This window comes from Peromyscus californicus, unplaced genomic scaffold (assembly GCF_007827085.1).
Source record: "Peromyscus californicus insignis strain IS unplaced genomic scaffold, ASM782708v3 Scaffold_11__1_contigs__length_118956290, whole genome shotgun sequence".
Classification (NCBI taxonomy): domain Eukaryota; kingdom Metazoa; phylum Chordata; class Mammalia; order Rodentia; family Cricetidae; genus Peromyscus; species Peromyscus californicus.
Genome location: NW_026294402.1, coordinates 22,707,642 through 22,724,517, shown reverse-complemented (window position 1 = coordinate 22,724,517; position 16,876 = coordinate 22,707,642). Strand labels below are relative to the sequence as shown.

Here is a 16,876-nt window from a genome sequence, read left to right as displayed (position 1 = left end):
AGAAGCAGAAGAAGAGGAGGAGGAAGAAGAAGAAGAACCAACAGTATGCTCTAGAGAGAGAAAGATGGCAGTTATGCTAACAGAGTTTAAAACTTCTACTTGACTCAAGGAAAAGCTTCTAGAAGATTTTTGTGTGAGTGTGTGTGTGTGTGTGTGTGTGTGTGTGTGTGTGTGTGTATACATGTGTGTCTATAAACACACATGTTAAAAAAAAGAGAGCTAGAGCTCACTCAGGTGGAAGCGAGAGGATTGAAAGTTCAAGACCAGACCTGGCTAGTTTCAGGACAGCCTGAACTGTACAGTGAGATCTTGTCTCAAAACAGTAACAAAAATAATTTTCTTTTTCACTGCTTCAGTATTCCCATTCACAGACTGATAGGAAACCAGCCAACCCCAAAGGCAAAGTGATCAGTGAGCGAGGGCTGTCTCCCTAGGTAAGGGTTCAGGGTGTCACCTCTATGGGATACTGTAAGACTGTAGATGGAGCAGGAGGGCAACTGCCAGGTACTGCAGCAGTCCAGAAAGGAGAGGAAGGGACTGGAGTTTCCATTTTTGCAGTGAGGACAACCAAAGAAGGTCAGAAACATTGCAAAGGTTGACCCAACACACCTCACCAAAAGGATCAGATGTGAGCCATGAGGGCGAAAGAGTCCAGGGAGAAGCGGAGCATAAATGCAGCATTTACAAACTAAAGGGAACTGGAAGAGGTTCAATGGCCAACCGGAAATATAAGATGTCAGAGAAGGTGTCAGAGAAGACACCTGGGCTAAAGGCAGACACCAGAGAGCTATTAACACAAAGCAGGCACAAGTGAGAACATGTACAGCTGATGTGGCCTATTTTACAATAATTAGGTGACACTTATTTATTAAAATGGACAGTTGTGCACTTCACAACAATATTTTAATGGAGAACAGATCACATATTCAATAACAGTCCCATAGACTGTATTACATAGTGACTGTCGGGTTAATATAGGCATAGTCTGTGCTGGTCACACAGTACCCAAATCATTAACAGTGCCTTTCTCAGAATGTATTCCTATCACTAAATGATGAACACGCCCACACACAAAAGGAATATATATGTATGTTGTGTATATGTTTAAATTGAATGAGTTTAAGTTCAGCTTTCAATTCAATCCTGACCCAAGCCTCAGAAAATTCATTTTTGCTGAACATGGCAGCACACACCTATAATCCTAGCTATCAAAGGATTGCAAGAAGACCAAAAGTTCAGGGCCAGCCTAGGCTACACAGCTAGTTTCAGGCCAGCCTGAGCTATCTAACCAGACTCCGTCTCAAGACGACAAGATAATTTTCTTTTTTTCTGCCTTTGTGTTGCCATCAACAAACTGATAGGAAACTGGCCACATCCAAAGGCTAAGTCATCAATGAGTTCTTGGCCTCTCTGGGACATTTTCCCACACCTGGCTTATTAAGACAGTTACTCTACAGTAGTCATCAAAGATCTGCAAAGAAACTGCTGAACATTCTTCCTGGACAGGCTGTCATAACATTCCTATAAGCATTGATACAAAGAGAATATCTAATAAACATCAACTGCTTTTCTAAATGAACGATCAATTCTTTTTGCACGATTTCACAAGCAACCCATCACTGCTGGATATGCATCAACTATATTTCAGTGGAAGTGCCCTTTAGGAGACAATGCGATTTCACTCTCTCTTCTTAGAAAAGGTTAGTCAACACAGAGACTGGCCCATGCCACATGACCCTAAGCTCTATCACGCCTGCCTGTGTTCAACTAGAGGGCTTGAAACAGTGACGGAGAACCATACAAGGAGACAGGGATAACAGCAAGGTGTGCTGTAGAATGGGAAATAGGACACTACTTACATTGCTCAAAAACACACTGAAACAATATGGAGCCCTTTCTAAAGCTGTGAATACAGAAAAGTCTCTACAGGCACACATACTCTCAGAGCAATGGCTCCCCAGGTGGGAGGAAATGAACGGGGAAGGGAAGGCAATCAGATATCTTTCTTGTGTTTTTATATGAAAATCATGGGTGCATTATTGAAAACGAATGTTTAAAAGGAAATCAAGAACAAGAGAAGCTGGCTTCACTTCTAGAGAACACCCAAGGTTGGGATCCTGGGCCCACAATCCTCGTCAAATGGGACAAGCACGGTGGAAAGAGGAGCGGTACTTCCCACCATTTACCGGATCGTTTCTTTGACTTCGAAGAGCCCTTGGATGACTTTTTGGGCTTCTTTATCCGTTGGTATCTCAGAGCCTCCAGCCTCTCAGGCACAGCAGCGTTCCCGGATGCAGGTGGAAGTATTCTGCAAGGAACAATTAGAGAGGCACAGGTCAGCTCCCAGAAAGGAGCCTTTGAAGAGGGCTGGAAGAAAGCCAAAAGGCTGCCCATTGAAGGATGGAGCACAGGGATGGAGTCCGGGCTGTCCACGATCATTCCCGGACACTTGCCTTCCTACTGCTCCTGGAAAGGAGAGAACCCGAGAGAAAGCTCCAGCAGCAGGAGGCCTAGCTCAGGTGGAAAGCAACCTGTGGAGCAATCGGAAGACCCTAGGAAAGGAGAGAGAGACTTTAATGTAAGCCCACCACACATCACTTAGGCTGGGATAAGCAAGTGCCAGAGAAGAGTCGGTTCCTAGAACTCACCATCATCAAGACCTTTAAGTAAAAAGTGAAGAGCAGATTAAAGCAGGAGGAGGTGAGCAAATCCAGTCCCAGCAAGCTGCCTCCCATCTGCAGAGACAGGAAGGGGCAAGTAGCCAGTGAGGTGTGGGCTCTGCAGAACCCAGCTTCACAGAGCTACGCCCTCCGTCTGCAAGATTCATCTAGAACCTCACAGCTAACTGCTGTGGCACACCACCATCTTCAGCAGGCATGTCCGCATGACACTCTGCAGACTAGGCTCAGACTTCCTCAGTCTCATAAGAAAATATAGAAGAGAGTAGATGTAGATTATGACAGGGCCGAGTGTTCAAATCTTACGGCCTCACAAAGTCCTCGCTGTGTGTGACTGGTCTCCAGCGAGTTCTGTATCTTAAGATTCAACCTAAATGTTGAGATTGTTGAGAGAGGAGACTCCAGCGAGCTCTGTGTCTTAAGATTCAACCTAAATGTTAAGATTGTTGAGAGAGGAGACTCCTACATATTGACCCTTCTTTCTCCACCCCAGTTATGGGATGGATCAAGTCAGCCATTTAACCAGAGCCTGTGCAACCTAGGTCACAAAGAGAACCAAAGCAAACAGAAAGGAGAATAGTATGAGACACTGTGCCTATAGAAAGAGCTTTTCCCAAGAGTCATAAAAGACGAAAATGGAGAAGACATGTTATCAATCTCAGTTTTTCTTAAAGTAAGACAACTTGGAGCCTGAGGAACAAAGAGGGCAAGAGAAGGGCGGGGCATGCTTTCTTCCCACAAACACTGGTATTGGAATGAGATCAGGAAAGGCAGGGACATTCCAGGGCTATGGTAGACAAAGGTGACTCTTTAGTCTCCAAGCACCACATCTCCCTTCCCCACGTCCATCACAGTGAGGTTTTAGCAAATCCTGATTTTAAAAAAAAAGACAACCTGATAGTCCTGTGAGAGCCAAAGAAGTCCTCAAGGGTCCACAAGCTATCTGAGGTAGCAAGGGAGAGTGAGGGGGCGGCAAAGAGAAAGGGATGAAAAGACAGCATTTCTCCAACATGGAAGGCCTCTACAAGCACTGGGAAGAAGAAACTTACAGACTTGTGGTAGGTAAGCCTCTGGTCTCTGGAAGTAACTGGCAGTGAAGGAACCTCCATCTTCCTTGATGGATGCCATTTGTTCCAAAGTCTTTTAGTGCATTGAGGATCAAGAAACACTCTCAAGTTCAAGTCAGAGGCAACTCCTTAACATTCCAAAGCCCCCCACTGTATCACTACACATCACACAGGTACCCACGCCCCATGGAAAAGGGATCTAGTTCACAGGGTAAGCAAGGCCCCCACAAAGACCCAATACGCCAGGGCCCAATCCCTCTCCCTTCTCCCAACCCAGTTCTACCCAGAGATCTTCCCCAAAAGCTGCAGCTGGAAGGGATTTGGGAGGGAGCCTGCATTACCCCTTCTCAGTTTAGACAATGTTCTTTGTGTTGCCTGAAAGGAAAATCAAAGACATGACTCCACCATTTGCCATCTCTAATCCAGATCATGGCCAGTATTCAAAAGGCCATGTGAGGTGAGATACATAGTCAGAGGAAACAGGTGACAGGCAGGAACAGCGCTCCCTGACACAATTCTCCATGACCCACAGTGGCAGCACCGTTCTCCCTTATTCCCTAGCCAATAGGCAGAAGCAGCATGGGAGCTGCGTCTCCCTACTGTGTGGACCGTAGGATGGGAAAAACAATCTACTAACACATGATAGCCAAGGAAAAGGTGAAACCGCTTTCCATGTGCTCCGTACATAGCCATGAGTTCAACAGCCAGTGCCGACCCAGCCAACCACAGAGAGATCCCTTGGTGGTGGGGTCAGGGCACAGGCTATACAAGAAGCTGGAACAGAGTCACCCTGAAAATTCCCAATGATTCTTCAAGGTAGGTGAAATTTTCAGGGGGTGGGATACCAATAGCAGAATTAACATATTATTACTATTATCACCTGTATTATATAATGTGTGCTTACCACTTACCATGTCTGTAATGAGTCTAAGAGGTGAAGACTACATTAGCCATATTCTAGATGAAGGAGGTCAACTTTAGAAAAGAGAGTAACTTAGCCAGACATAATCCATCAGACAGACTCTTCAGTATTAGGCTAACCTGCTCTTTAAATTTCTTCCCAGTAAAATGGGTACAGAGGCTACAATAGACATAGCAGAGCTTCCCTGCTCCCCTGCCTGCTCTGCGGTCCACTGACCGATGCCACCCTCTGCTTCAGTGTGACAGAATAAGACAGACCAGGGACAGGGCAAACTGCTAAAGTTTCATCTTCAGGCACAAACTCCCAAACAACAATGGCACTTGGAGAAAAGAAACCAATTTTCACTTGAGAAGCAGCCAAGCTCCAGACCTTCCAAGATACCTGCTGCCCACCTGTGTGAGCTCCTGGCTCAGGACGCAGACACAGCAACACAGCAGACAATGTCCCCTGGAGGCACCAGGATATGCTTGCGTAATGCCAGAGGCAAAAATAAAAGCAAGTCTTTAGTAGGACAGGTGGGAAGAAAAGGGCAGACATAATGCATCTGTTTTGAGTGAGCTATACAGAAAAGACATGAAACATTTCCCAGTACACTTTAAGAACAGCGCCGAGAGTCCTCTGGTTATCAACCTGCCTCCCAGTTTTAGGAAGGATAACTGTGTCTCATGTCAATACCAAGTCTACCTGGAAACCCTCCTCGACCTTTGAAACTTTTGGCGTTGGTGTCTGGGATAGGAATCAGGATGAAGGACGCGTAACTCTGTAATAAACCTGACTTGACCTGTCGGTGAGGTGGTTACGACAGACTCCAACCCTGGTCTCCCAAGGCGAGGCTCTGTTCTCCTTCTGGCCAGTCTCGACTTTTCTTCACATAGAGGAATACTGCACACTTCAGGTCCCCTTGTCCCAGGAGATGACCTGATATACTGCTGACAGACAAAGGCCTCCAAACCTATGAGCTTTACTGGTCTCACATTACATGTAAATTCCAGTTCTGTGATCCGGTAGTGTTCCTTGCAGCTCAGGATTACCAAAAATTGCCAACATGTACTTTAAAATCCACCCCCATGCCAGTTGACACAAAATTCCCATCCCACCCATTCAACCCAAGAGGTCTTATCTGCCTAGCACCCTGCTCCCTAGAGCCACTAAGAAAAGAGGTAGCAGATTTACAACATAGGAAAACCTTAGGCCAGGAAAGTCAAAATCCAGCTGGCCATTTCCTTGCTTTAGTGCCCTAAGAACTGACCACTAAGACACATAAGACAGCAATTCTTGACATGCCTGGGAGCCTCAGCTTAAGAACTGCTTCCATTAGACTGGCCTGTCAGCATGTATGCAGAGCATTTTCTTGATTGCTACATGTGGGAGGGTGTAGCCACTGTGGGCGGTACCATTCCTAGGCAGGTAGGCCTGGCCTTTATAAGAAAGGTCATCGAACATAAGCCTGGGAGCAAGCCAGTAAGCAGTGTCCCGCCATGGTCTCTGCTTCTGTTCCTGACTCCAGGTTCCTCCCTTGAACTTTTGACCTGACTTCCCTGAATGATGCATCTGTAAGCCAAATAAACCCTTTCCTCCCCAAAGTTGCTTTTGGTTACGGTGTTTATCATAGTAACAGAAAAGGAAATTAGAGCAACACAGTTCTCCATGACTCCCCCAGATAATAGGCAGAAAGAAGTAGCTTGGAGGCTGCCTCCTGTCATCACGGGTCAAGGGACAGGGAAATCTACTCAAGCACATATAACAGCCAGAGAAAAGGTGAAAGTATTCTCTGTGTACCCCAGAGACAGCCAGCAACTCACAAGCCAGCATCATGCCAGCCCAATCACAAAGGGATCTCCCTCTGGTGGGGGTCAGGGTGCAGACCCAGTGTTCTGCCTCAGGACTCAGGACTCACTTGTATCCAAATGGGGACTCCTTCTTAGAATACACCTAAATAAACGGGGATCAGGTTAGGCTTTCCAGGTCCCTGACAGAGGGCACAGTAGGTCGTAAGGGGAAATGGAACTCGACAGAGATGGAACATCTGAGCATCAGCAGCATCAGAGGGACACTGAGTAAGTGGCTGGGCCCCCAGTGACCCACGGAAGAATAGACCCGCATACTGAGATAGGAGCTGGGACGAGGATAGAGAGGGCAGGGTGGGGGAATAGCAACAGGGATGAACAGGAGGAAAGGACAGAAACTGAGGGGAGAGAAACAAAGCAAGGACAAGTGCAGACAAGAAGCATCACAACTTCTCCAAGCAAGACCAGGGGGACACATGCAAAGGCACAGCATGAAGACAGCCTCTAGAGAGGAGCCACCGCTCGCTTCCCCATGGCCCAGCAGCTCCTGTGCCCCAGGGACTCTTTCAGCAAGCAGGAGGATGAGCAGAGGTTCCTGTTGCCTAGCACCACAAAGGCCTAACTCGGATCATGTCCAGGACTTCATTCTTCTGGGCTGGGGATGCTAGCCAGGCCCGGGAGAGGAACAACCGTCCCTCACTGCTGCCCCTGGATTCTGGGTTTTGCCACAGCGATAATGTGGCTGGGTTCTCTCAGATCTGACATGATGAAGACAGGGTCAGTGGAGTTGTGGGGGGGAAAGGGGGTCAGGTGCGGGGGTGGGGGTGGGACTGGAAATCACAGATGACAGGAAAGTCTGTCTAATTTCCAGGAACTGGGTAAGAGCTGCCATAGGGCTGCCAAACCTCAGGGGCAACAAAGGAACTATGCCAGGGAATAGTGGGGAGGATAGGCATGGGGCAGGGAAGCTAATCATTCTCCCCACTCTGTAGCATCCATCCAGGAGGCCCTGGAAGCAGGTGAGCTCCCAAGCACTATAAGATCCTGCCAACAGGGGTGGCTACAGGCTGACATTTAGGGCCTGGGATACTGACTGACAGTTTTATAGCTGCGGGTCATAAAGAAACATCCCTGCAATCTCTTTATGGGAGGCCTCTCTGATGACACAATGAGATTTATAGTCCTAAGTTGTGAAGAGCAGCCTGCCATGGCGTGTGTGAGGAGGGAAGAGTCCCTCCCTCCCTCCCACCCAGGAGCCTGGTGCAGCTTGCCATTTCTACAGCATGGGCAATGGAGCATGTGTAAAAAAACAAGCATCTCTTTAGGTTGCCTTGACAGAGAGGGAGCTGAGTGTCCCGAGCATCTTGAAGAGATACCTGTCTCCTTCACTGGGAGCCCCTTCTTTTGGATTCCACCTGGAAGGATGCTAGAGGAGCCAGTCGCAGCAGGGGAGGGCACTGTGGTGCTGATCTCTTGGGTTTTCAGGGTTTTTTTTTTTTTTTTTTTTTTTGCCAGCTCAACTCCCTTCTCCCTGGCATGAGTTCTCCCCAGGCCTTTTCCCAAGAACATGACCCAAGGAGGCCAGCAAAGCCTCTACAGGGGCCCTGAAAGCAATGTGGCTCTAAGGACGAGGTCACATTTCAGTCCGGGAACAACCGTGAAAGGGTTGCGAAATGCAAGGAGCATAGGAGTGGTATACTTCCCCGCTTCCGAAGACCTGGAAGGCACCTGACCCTGAGGACCCAGACGGATGTGGAAGAGGGATCTCTATCATTAAGAGCCCCAGGAAGGGGGAAAAAAAAAACCCAGGAAAAGCTCTGAGTTTAGGGGGAGGGGTTGGCAGGAGGACACTATCCCTGAGTCTGCTGGGGAAATTGAGCAGTGGGGTAGAGAGGATGAGAGGGCCCTGGATCCCTTGATGGACCCAAACAGGTCCCCAAGGGTAGAGATGCAAAGCTGATCGTGGAAATTCCAGGTCCTTTGGGGTTCATGCAGGGTCCTGCAGCTGCCGTGAGGGGTCTATGTGGGTGTTGGCAGCAGGATGGCAAGGGTCTGAGTGAGAACAGCTGCGTCCCGTTCTGGAAAGGTGGGTGTGGGCTTGGAAGTTAAAAGCTACAGCTAGGCAGTGCCCCGGCATGGCCGGCTGGGCAGCTGGAGCAGCAGAGCAGTGCGATGTGGGGAACCCAGAAGCCATGGGAACCCAGGAGCAGCAGCTGCCCAGGTAAGGCAATGAGGGGATGTGTTTCTGGATCCCCTCTTACAGAAGCAATGGCCCTGCTGAAGCCCCATCCACCTGCCCACCCCGCCCCGCCCCGCCGATGAGCTCCCTTACCTATTGAGCTGAGGAGAGGCTTGTCTCGACAACACTGCCCAGATAGCTGAGATAATCAGAAACAAAGCAGTTACCAACACCGGCCAGGTGAACCACCCACGCACACCCAGAGGGGAGGAAGGGGGCACAGCGAGCAGAGACCCACAGGCGAGGCCGGAGAATGGGTGAGGGAGAAGAGAGAGCCAGAGAACCAAAGGCATGATGGAACAGAGACGGTGAGCGGGCTGTACGAGGCACAGACAGGGAATGACGACAGCGACTCCTGCAGACAGAGGCGGGCACCCTAGCTAGCCTCTCGGATCCCCACACAGCCTGCCCACCAGGCGCGCCCACCTTGGTGCGGAGGTAAGCTTGCAGTTTCCAGCGACCAGAATGGTGGGAGGGGGAGGGCTGGGCTCCCTCCTCTTCCAGCTACCTCCCATCCCCCCACCAGCAGGACAGCCTTCTCTACATCAAGAGAGACGGAAGTACTGAACCCAAGAGGAAGAGCGAGAAAGAGAGGGGAGAAAGGATGAGGGTAAAGGCAAGGGAAGGGGGTAGGGTGGGCACAGCAGAGGCATGGCAGACTCTTCAGAGCAAATCGGGTCAACCTCAAGGCCACGGAGAAGGAAAAGAGGAAGACAGACTGCCTTGAAAAGGAACAAAGGCCAGGAGGAAGGGAGGAGGGCAGGTGGACAGATGAAGAGGTACAGACAGGCGTCCAGGCCGACTGGTACCTGGACTACCAGCTGCTACAGTACAGAGTGTGCTCTCTCAGACGGGCAGATCTCGGGAGCTTGTCTGTCTGTCTGTCCCTCTGTAGCTTCCTGTGAGGCACACAGGTGGGTGGGGATATGACTCCCCCCCCCCCCCCCACACACACACACACAGAGGTCTGAGCTTGCTTTCAGCCTCCAGGGGTACCTTCCTGGAGAGACTATGGATGACCTGGAGTTCAGCACTTACTGGGCATGCTAAGGGGCCCCTGCGCAGTGGCCCCTGCTTGGTGCAGAGTGAAGAGGAGACTCAGACACGAGATCTGTAGGCAACTGCAGAGAACCGCCACTACCCAACACCAAGATCGCAGGGATGTGGTCCGCCTCCACCTCAAGGGCAGCATTCACAGTCATCGCTGCCTGTTCTACTGTCCCCTTTCCCTCCCCCACATTCCTGATACACCGAGAGCCTTCACCGAACTCTGGGCTGGGTGAGGCCACTCATGAAGCTCCTGGCAGGGTACCAGCAGGTAAGCCCATCAGTCCCAAGCGAAGACACTGCCAATGTGTGGCCAGAGCTCCTCTCCCAGGGGTGATGCAGTGTGTCCCAAACAAAGCCTGTTGTTGGGATGCTGGGGAGGTAGGGGACAGAGTAAGGCCTGGGGAGCTTGACCAGAAGCAGGCCAGAGACAGTGGTTTTACACTCACCCTGAACTAGGTAAGGTTGTTGGGGGCTCTGGCCGGAGTGGCTCCTCCCCCATTCTGCGAGGGGAAGGCGTCTGTCCAAACACATCCAAGTTGTCCCCTGGTGCAGGAGGGGCAGGGCCAGGTGGAGGAGAAGGGTAGCCTGTGGCCAGAGTAGTGAAGCCCATGGTGGGCCTGTAGCTGGGGCTCCCACTGCGGCTGCTCTGTGAAGGAGATCCAGTGGACGGCGTGGACTTGCGAGAGAAGCTGACAGCGGCTGGCGGCTGTAGGGTGATCTCTGACATCTCAGCCTGCTGCAGTAGGCCTGGTCGAGGTCGGGCGCGAGCAGCAAGTTCAGGGGAGCCAGTACGGGAACTGAGGGGGCTTTGGGTCAGAGGTGAGAGCCGGGAGGGCTGTAGCACCACTTGATGTAAACTGGGCTCGGCACGCCGGGCCTGCCGGGGGCTGGGCCGGGGCCGGGGCTGGGGCTCATACCACCGGGTGTCCAGGCCAAATGTGCTGGGGCCACCGTGCCCCCCGGGCTCAGTTGGCTCGGGGTAAGGCAACACCGGTATCCCCATACCTTGGCTGGTATGTCTTAGCTGCCCTTGGCTGACCAGAGGTTGCATAGGTCTGTCCTGCCACTTGGTCGCAGGGGGCGCCGGAATGGGGCCCCTGCCGGGTGACTTGCCTACCCAGCCCTTTGGCGCCTCCAGAGATAGCATGCCTGGATAGGCTGCAGGCACCTGGAGGGGGGTTGGGGGCAGTCCTCGGGGCAGGCAGGCCTTGGGCTGCAAACTCTCGGACACATCACAGGGGTGCAGCTGATGGGGGAACATCATGGCTGGGGTCTCCAGTCCCCCAAAGGGAAATTCTGGCCGGCCCCAGGGCTCAGGGGAGCGCCCTCCTGTAGGTGTCTGAGTCAAGGGCAAAGTGCTGTTGGAAGCGTTCTCTCCATTTTCCTCAGGGATGGTGGGGTGGCCGAAAGGCCCCTCGGTGTGCAGGGGTGGGGAAGACATGACTGAGCTCAAGGGGCTGCCCACTTCTGGCATATAGAAGGGTGGAGGCTCCACCTCCCCGGGGCTGCTGCTGCTCAGGTACCCATAATACTGGCCGTGGTGGAAGGGCCGAGGGGCAGGGGGCCTCGCTTGGCCAGTAGCCTGAAGTCGTCCTCCCAGTCCACTGGGGCCCTCCAGGCCACGAGGCTGGAACCGAGGGCTGTATGCTGGTGGTGGCAGGTAAGATTCCTGGCTGGAAGACATAGGGGTCAGTTGGGGCTTCAGAGCAGCCACAGATGTGGGCACCAGGGTGTCTTCATTCTCCTCATCCGACTGCCGGAACTCAGGGTACATGTCCGTCTCCTCTGCAAAGGGAAAGCCCTCGATCCGCCGGCCCTTCACCGGGGGCTCCATCTCAGAGGGGCCCATGACAAAGCGGCCATCGGGGCCTCGACTGATCAGCTCAATGGGCGTGGTGGCCTCAGCCTCGGCCTCAGCCTTGGCCACACTATACTTCCTGCTGCTGATCGCCCTCTTGGTCTTTTTGTACAAGGACAGCTCTTTCTCCCTCGTGGGGCTCAGCATCCTCTTGGCTGCGGGCTGGCCCTGGTCGTCAGAGGATTCAGATGGGGCACGGAGTGTGCGGATGCTCTCAGGACTCACCTTGCCAGAGGACAAGCTATAAGTGAAAGGCACAGAAGGTGACGAGGGGTGCTGTACACAGCCTACAGCTTCTTCTCGTTGACACTGACTCTAAAGGGAACAGGCGTGGATGGATGGGCTGAATATTTTGGTCAGAAACTCTGGCCAACTCTCTCAATTGTCTAGACACGTATCATCCATTTTTGGAATGAACACCCACATTGCCACTTTTCTTCTGGCCAGCCCCTAAATTTGGTACACCCTGCCTATGCACAACTCCAGTTTTGTTCCCTAGTTGTTCAAGAAATGCAAGCTAATATTAACACCGACTCTAGCCAGGCAAAGCACAAAACACTGCAAGGCGAAACGAATAAGTTACCAGCTTGGATCGTCTAGACTACACTCCCTCAATCCATGTGGACAACTTAAAAGTGACATGCCCACCCATAAACACGAAACATCTAAGGGAAATGGGGCCAACTAAAACTCGTAGTTTACCTACCTATGTCCAGCCTCCCCCGTCTACCTACAGACCCCCAACAGCCAGAGATACTCACGGAGACTCAAGACTCTTCCTACAGTGAGTGATGGACAGCGGAGGATCTGGAAAGAAAACAAAAGGAAGAGACCTGAGCCCACAAAACAAAAACCAAAACTGGTACCCTCTCCCCCAGGACCCACAGAGAGGCCTGATGTATAGTCACAGAGGGAAAGCCTTCGCTTGCCTGGTAGTTCTCTGCTCAGCTCAGAGGCCCTCTCTCCCTGTAGCCCTGGCCCATTCTCTTCTCTCCAATACCCTTGCTCTCCTCTTCCCCCTTTCAAATCAAGTCCCACTGGGCATGGAGGCACATGCCTATAATCTAAGTATTTGGGAGGCCGAGGCAAGAGAATCTTGAGTTTGAAGTCAGCCTGGGCTCTCTGTCAAAATAACAACAACAACAACAATAATAATAATAATAGAGGACATGAAGTGGGGATGGAGCTGGGTTGGTGGGTCCTGGAGGGAGCTGGAGGTAGGTGTTGGGGGGTGAGGGGGAGATAATAGGTATATAGAATTTTCCAGAAATGAACAAAAATATTTTAAAACTCCAATCTCACCAACAGCTCTGCCTGCAAGCTCCCCGTGCCCCTTTTTCCAGAGGAGAAACACTACAGGTGGTTTGCCTGCCTCCCGCTAGAGAACGTCCGACCTCAGCCAGGCCCGGGCAGAAGGACAAACACCTACCTTTCTTCCGCTTGAGTTTGCGCTTGCGCTGCTTGTTGACAAAGCAGGCGGCCAGAGTGCTGAAGAGGATGGCAGCCGCCAGGAAGCAGATGGTGGCCACTATCCCAGCCAACACTGGCCGGGCCAGCCCATCGTCGGTCAGGTCCGGCTGTGGGAAGATGTCTGCAAGGAAGGCCAGGAGCACTCATGGGTCTCACGCCTGCCCGAGTTGTCCCCACCTACTCTGACGCTTGATCCCTAGGGACTTTTCCCTACGGCAGACAAGGCTGGGGCCTGACCTCCACCCCGGTTCTAACATGAGCCTCTAAGAGGTGTAATGAGGGTGGTGCAGCAGTGTGAAGAGAGTTAAGAAAGAGACAGTCTATGACAATCAAGCAACTTCCTTGTAGCTTACAGAGAAGAAATGATCCAGGCGTCTTCCCTCGTGAGGATAATCCCCAATCATCTTCTATAGCTGTCTATCACTGTGAGTGCAGCAAAGTACTACCATGCATGCTATCGGGGCTCCCAGAGTAACCCTGCGAGCTACACAGACTCCCCTTCTCTAAGCGAAGACACCAACTGGCAAAGCTTGAGTGACTGGCTCACTCTGCTATTGGTACCCTAGCAGGAGCACAGCTGTTCCGATTTCCAGTCAGGATTTCCTGCCTTCTCCCATGCCATCTATAGAATGAAGATACCTTGGGGATACAACTCTAAATCAGGGAGAGGAACTGTTATGACAGAATATAGGCCCATCCATCTTCTAACTCCTTATAAGACAGACTGGCAGCTTCCTACAGCAAGGACTAGTGTATCTTGATCATTCAGGCTCCAGAAGCAGACTGGAGCTGTAGAGAGGATGAGATGGGCTCAGTTCTCCCTCTCACAGTTAAAGAACAAACTTTATATGCAGGATTCACAGGCCAGCTAGTGACAGAGCCAGGACCAGACCCCAGCCCACTGCGCTGGACACACAGGCCATGAGATCAGTAAGTGCCACTCTCAAAGAATGCCAAAGGGAAGTCCAAAACAATGTGATATGGCTGGCCAGAGTTCACTTCCACATCAACAATGATAACGGATAAAAAGAATCCATGTCACACTGATGGACCATCATCTTGAAAAATAGGGGTGCTAACTACGGGGAATGCTGTTGTTGCTGCAGCCTCATTCACCCATATGGACATGCTTCCTTAACTTTTGGGGGTCAGGCACAAGGCTACTGAGTAAGAACAGTTCACAGAATTGAGCACGCAAAACACTCAAGTCCTCTCCGCTGGCTCTGGCTGGAAGCTATTTTTCTAGGTTCTTCCATCTCTCTGAGTCTCTTCCCTGGAGGGAAGCCAGAACAGAAGCAGCTAAGTTTTGCTGCCTATGGGAGATAACTTGAGTTTACACAGCACCCCAGGGTGCCTGATATAGGAGAGAGAAAAAAAAATCACACTCTCCCCTTCCCCACAGTGCCCTTGGCTCCACATCTCTCCTCCCATCTGCCCATGCCAATGCTTTTGTAACTCTGAGAGGCTCCCTACTAGAGCTCTCTGGCCAAGACCCTTGCCACCTGGCCCCAGAGATCGCAGAACACGCTGCTCCCAAGGAAATGGTGCCTGGGCTGGCTTACTAAGCCAGAGCCTCTCCCGCACCAAGGACACCACTTCCCTGGGGAGGGTCTCTGCTGTGTTTCAGGAACTCTGGAATGCAGAGAAGACATGTGGAAATGGGACTGGTGCCAAGAAAAAAAAAGATAAATGGAGTAAATGCTAGGGAGTTGGCTTTATTTAGTCTGAGAGAAAAAAAAAACAACAACTGTAGGGAGAGGAAGCAAGGAAGGAAAACAACACCAAACAACAATTTTCCAAATAAAACCCACATAATTATAAGGAAGCCTATAATAGGCATGCAGCAAACACTTGTTGACCTGCGGGATCTCCCCTCTAATTCAGGGGGCCCGCCCCATTACACAGCAGTGCTCGAGAGCAAACAGACAGTGTATAGCAAGCAGCACCTACCGACAAGATGCAATGGGTTTCCCTCCTCGGCTATCTTACGGAAGGTATCAGAAGCCCAGCTCCATGGTGGGATAAAACAATGTGTCATGGAATCACAGGTCGGATGGACTTCATAAATGCGAGGACTCATGAAGTTTCAACTAGACTCCTGCTTAAGTCTCTAACCCAGCCTGTCCTCCCAGATGAGCTATTCCACAAAAGGACGCTCATGTGGCTCTAAGGCTTATGCCCTGGCTGTTGTTAGACAACTGGGGGACCCAAAGTACCTGTGCTGGAGACACCGGCGATGTTGCTGGGTTCGCTGATCAGATCCTGCATGACAGCCAAAACCCGGAACTCATACCATGTATCCTACAATCCAGGGACAATACCCAGTCAACTGCAGGGCTTAGGAAAACAGTCACTGACCCTGTGTATGACTTCCATAGAACAGGCTGCCCAGAGCACTGGTCCCAAGAAGTGTTTAATGGTGACTGCTTGCATTGGCCAATGTTATAGTGTACATATTCCCACCATTCAAGCTATGGACTTCAAGCTATGCCCATGAGTCCACTGAAAGACTGCAGAGAAAGATACACAATGATCTATCAAAAAGCATCATGAATCAATTCCAGCAGCCATAGAGAGCATCTAGGAAAGGGGAAATGGAAGGATATGTGAGATCTCTTCTATCTATAAAGCAAGTTGCTTTCTCTCTCAAGAAAAAGATGTTCCTGCTTAAAAGATGTCCACCAAAATAAAGAGGGAATGTGTTTCCTCCCAGGACTCTGAATTATTAAAAGAAGAGCCCTTCTCTTGGCCAGCCTAGAAGACAACCTTTACAGGGCCTCTTTAGTCCACTCTAGCTGGAACCCAGGAAACTGACGTCTGGGGTCTGATGATCCCTACTGGCCTCATCCCGCTTTACCCTAGTTAGTGTCTCTATTTGAGGAAAACCATCTGTGTAGCATTGGTCCCCAATGCCACTAAGATAGCTCTGGTCTGTCCAACCCTTGGTAGCAAACTAGGGAGAGTCTAAGACCACAGAAAAAGAGGGCCAGTGCTGGGCTTGACCCGATGCTCTGGAGGTGGGTCACTCAATGCTCAGTGGCTTTGCAAATAGTCATGACCATTCCAGAAACTGGGAATAAGAGGCATGAAAATCAAAGTCCCCACCTGTGACAGATCCTTGGCAAAAAAGTCTCCATCGGTGCCTGGAATGGCATCATCCAGCATCTCCCAGCGCTCCCCAACTCGGAACTCCATGATGTATCGGTCAATGGGGAAGCTGTGGTTGGCAGGTGGGAGCCAGGACAGGAGCACACCCTGCTGGGTCCGGTTGGCTGTGAGGCACCTTGGTGGGGTCACCAGCACCAGAGGTTCTGGAGTTGTAACAGGGAATGCTGTCGCAGGAAAAGGAAGAAGAGAGATGAGGGCCACAAACCCCCAACCCAGTGTGGGAGGCAGAGCCTACCGAAGAACGAATTTGTTTCAGAGAGATGAGAGGGTGTCACCTACAGTAGCCCTTCTGTTTCTAGGAAAGGTAAGTCAGGGCTGCTGACCCAGAGCTCTGTGACTCTTTTCGGAACAGGACAACTACAAGACGACCAAAAGCCTCCTCAAAAGGGAGGAAGCAGCGTGCACCATAGAGAAGAAAGAAAAATCCAGTGCCGAGCACAGCCATGTGCCACATAACATCGACATCAGCACCATCCCTGATGGTGGCCCCATGAAATCACGGAGCTGAAAAATTCCTATCAGCTAGTAGGAGAGTACCACTATAACAGAGAACAACAGGTTCCTCACACGTGTGAGGTACCTTGGTATGAATCTACGGCACTGAGGGTAACATAGCATGCAGCTGTTTACAGTGCAG

At 51.1% G+C, this 16,876-nt stretch overlaps 1 protein-coding gene across 9 annotated transcripts in view; it reads right to left on the bottom strand.

Annotated features, from left to right (window-relative positions):
* Positions 1-16,876, bottom strand: part of Igsf9b (immunoglobulin superfamily member 9B) — a 56,509-nt gene that overhangs the window by 11,601 nt on the left and 28,032 nt on the right. For 5 of the 9 annotated variants that reach the window (XM_052755447.1, XM_052755454.1, XM_052755430.1 and 2 more), the window contains 6 exons: positions 16,177-16,403; positions 15,288-15,372; positions 13,031-13,192; positions 12,363-12,408; positions 10,190-11,842; positions 2,187-2,308 (listed from right to left, as the gene is read on the bottom strand). In XM_052755447.1, coding sequence (XP_052611407.1) covers positions 2,187-2,308; positions 10,190-11,842; positions 12,363-12,408; positions 13,031-13,192; positions 15,288-15,372; positions 16,177-16,403 — 2,295 coding nt within the window. The other 4 variants (XM_052755480.1, XM_052755489.1, XM_052755471.1 and 1 more) reach the window with 4 other exon arrangements.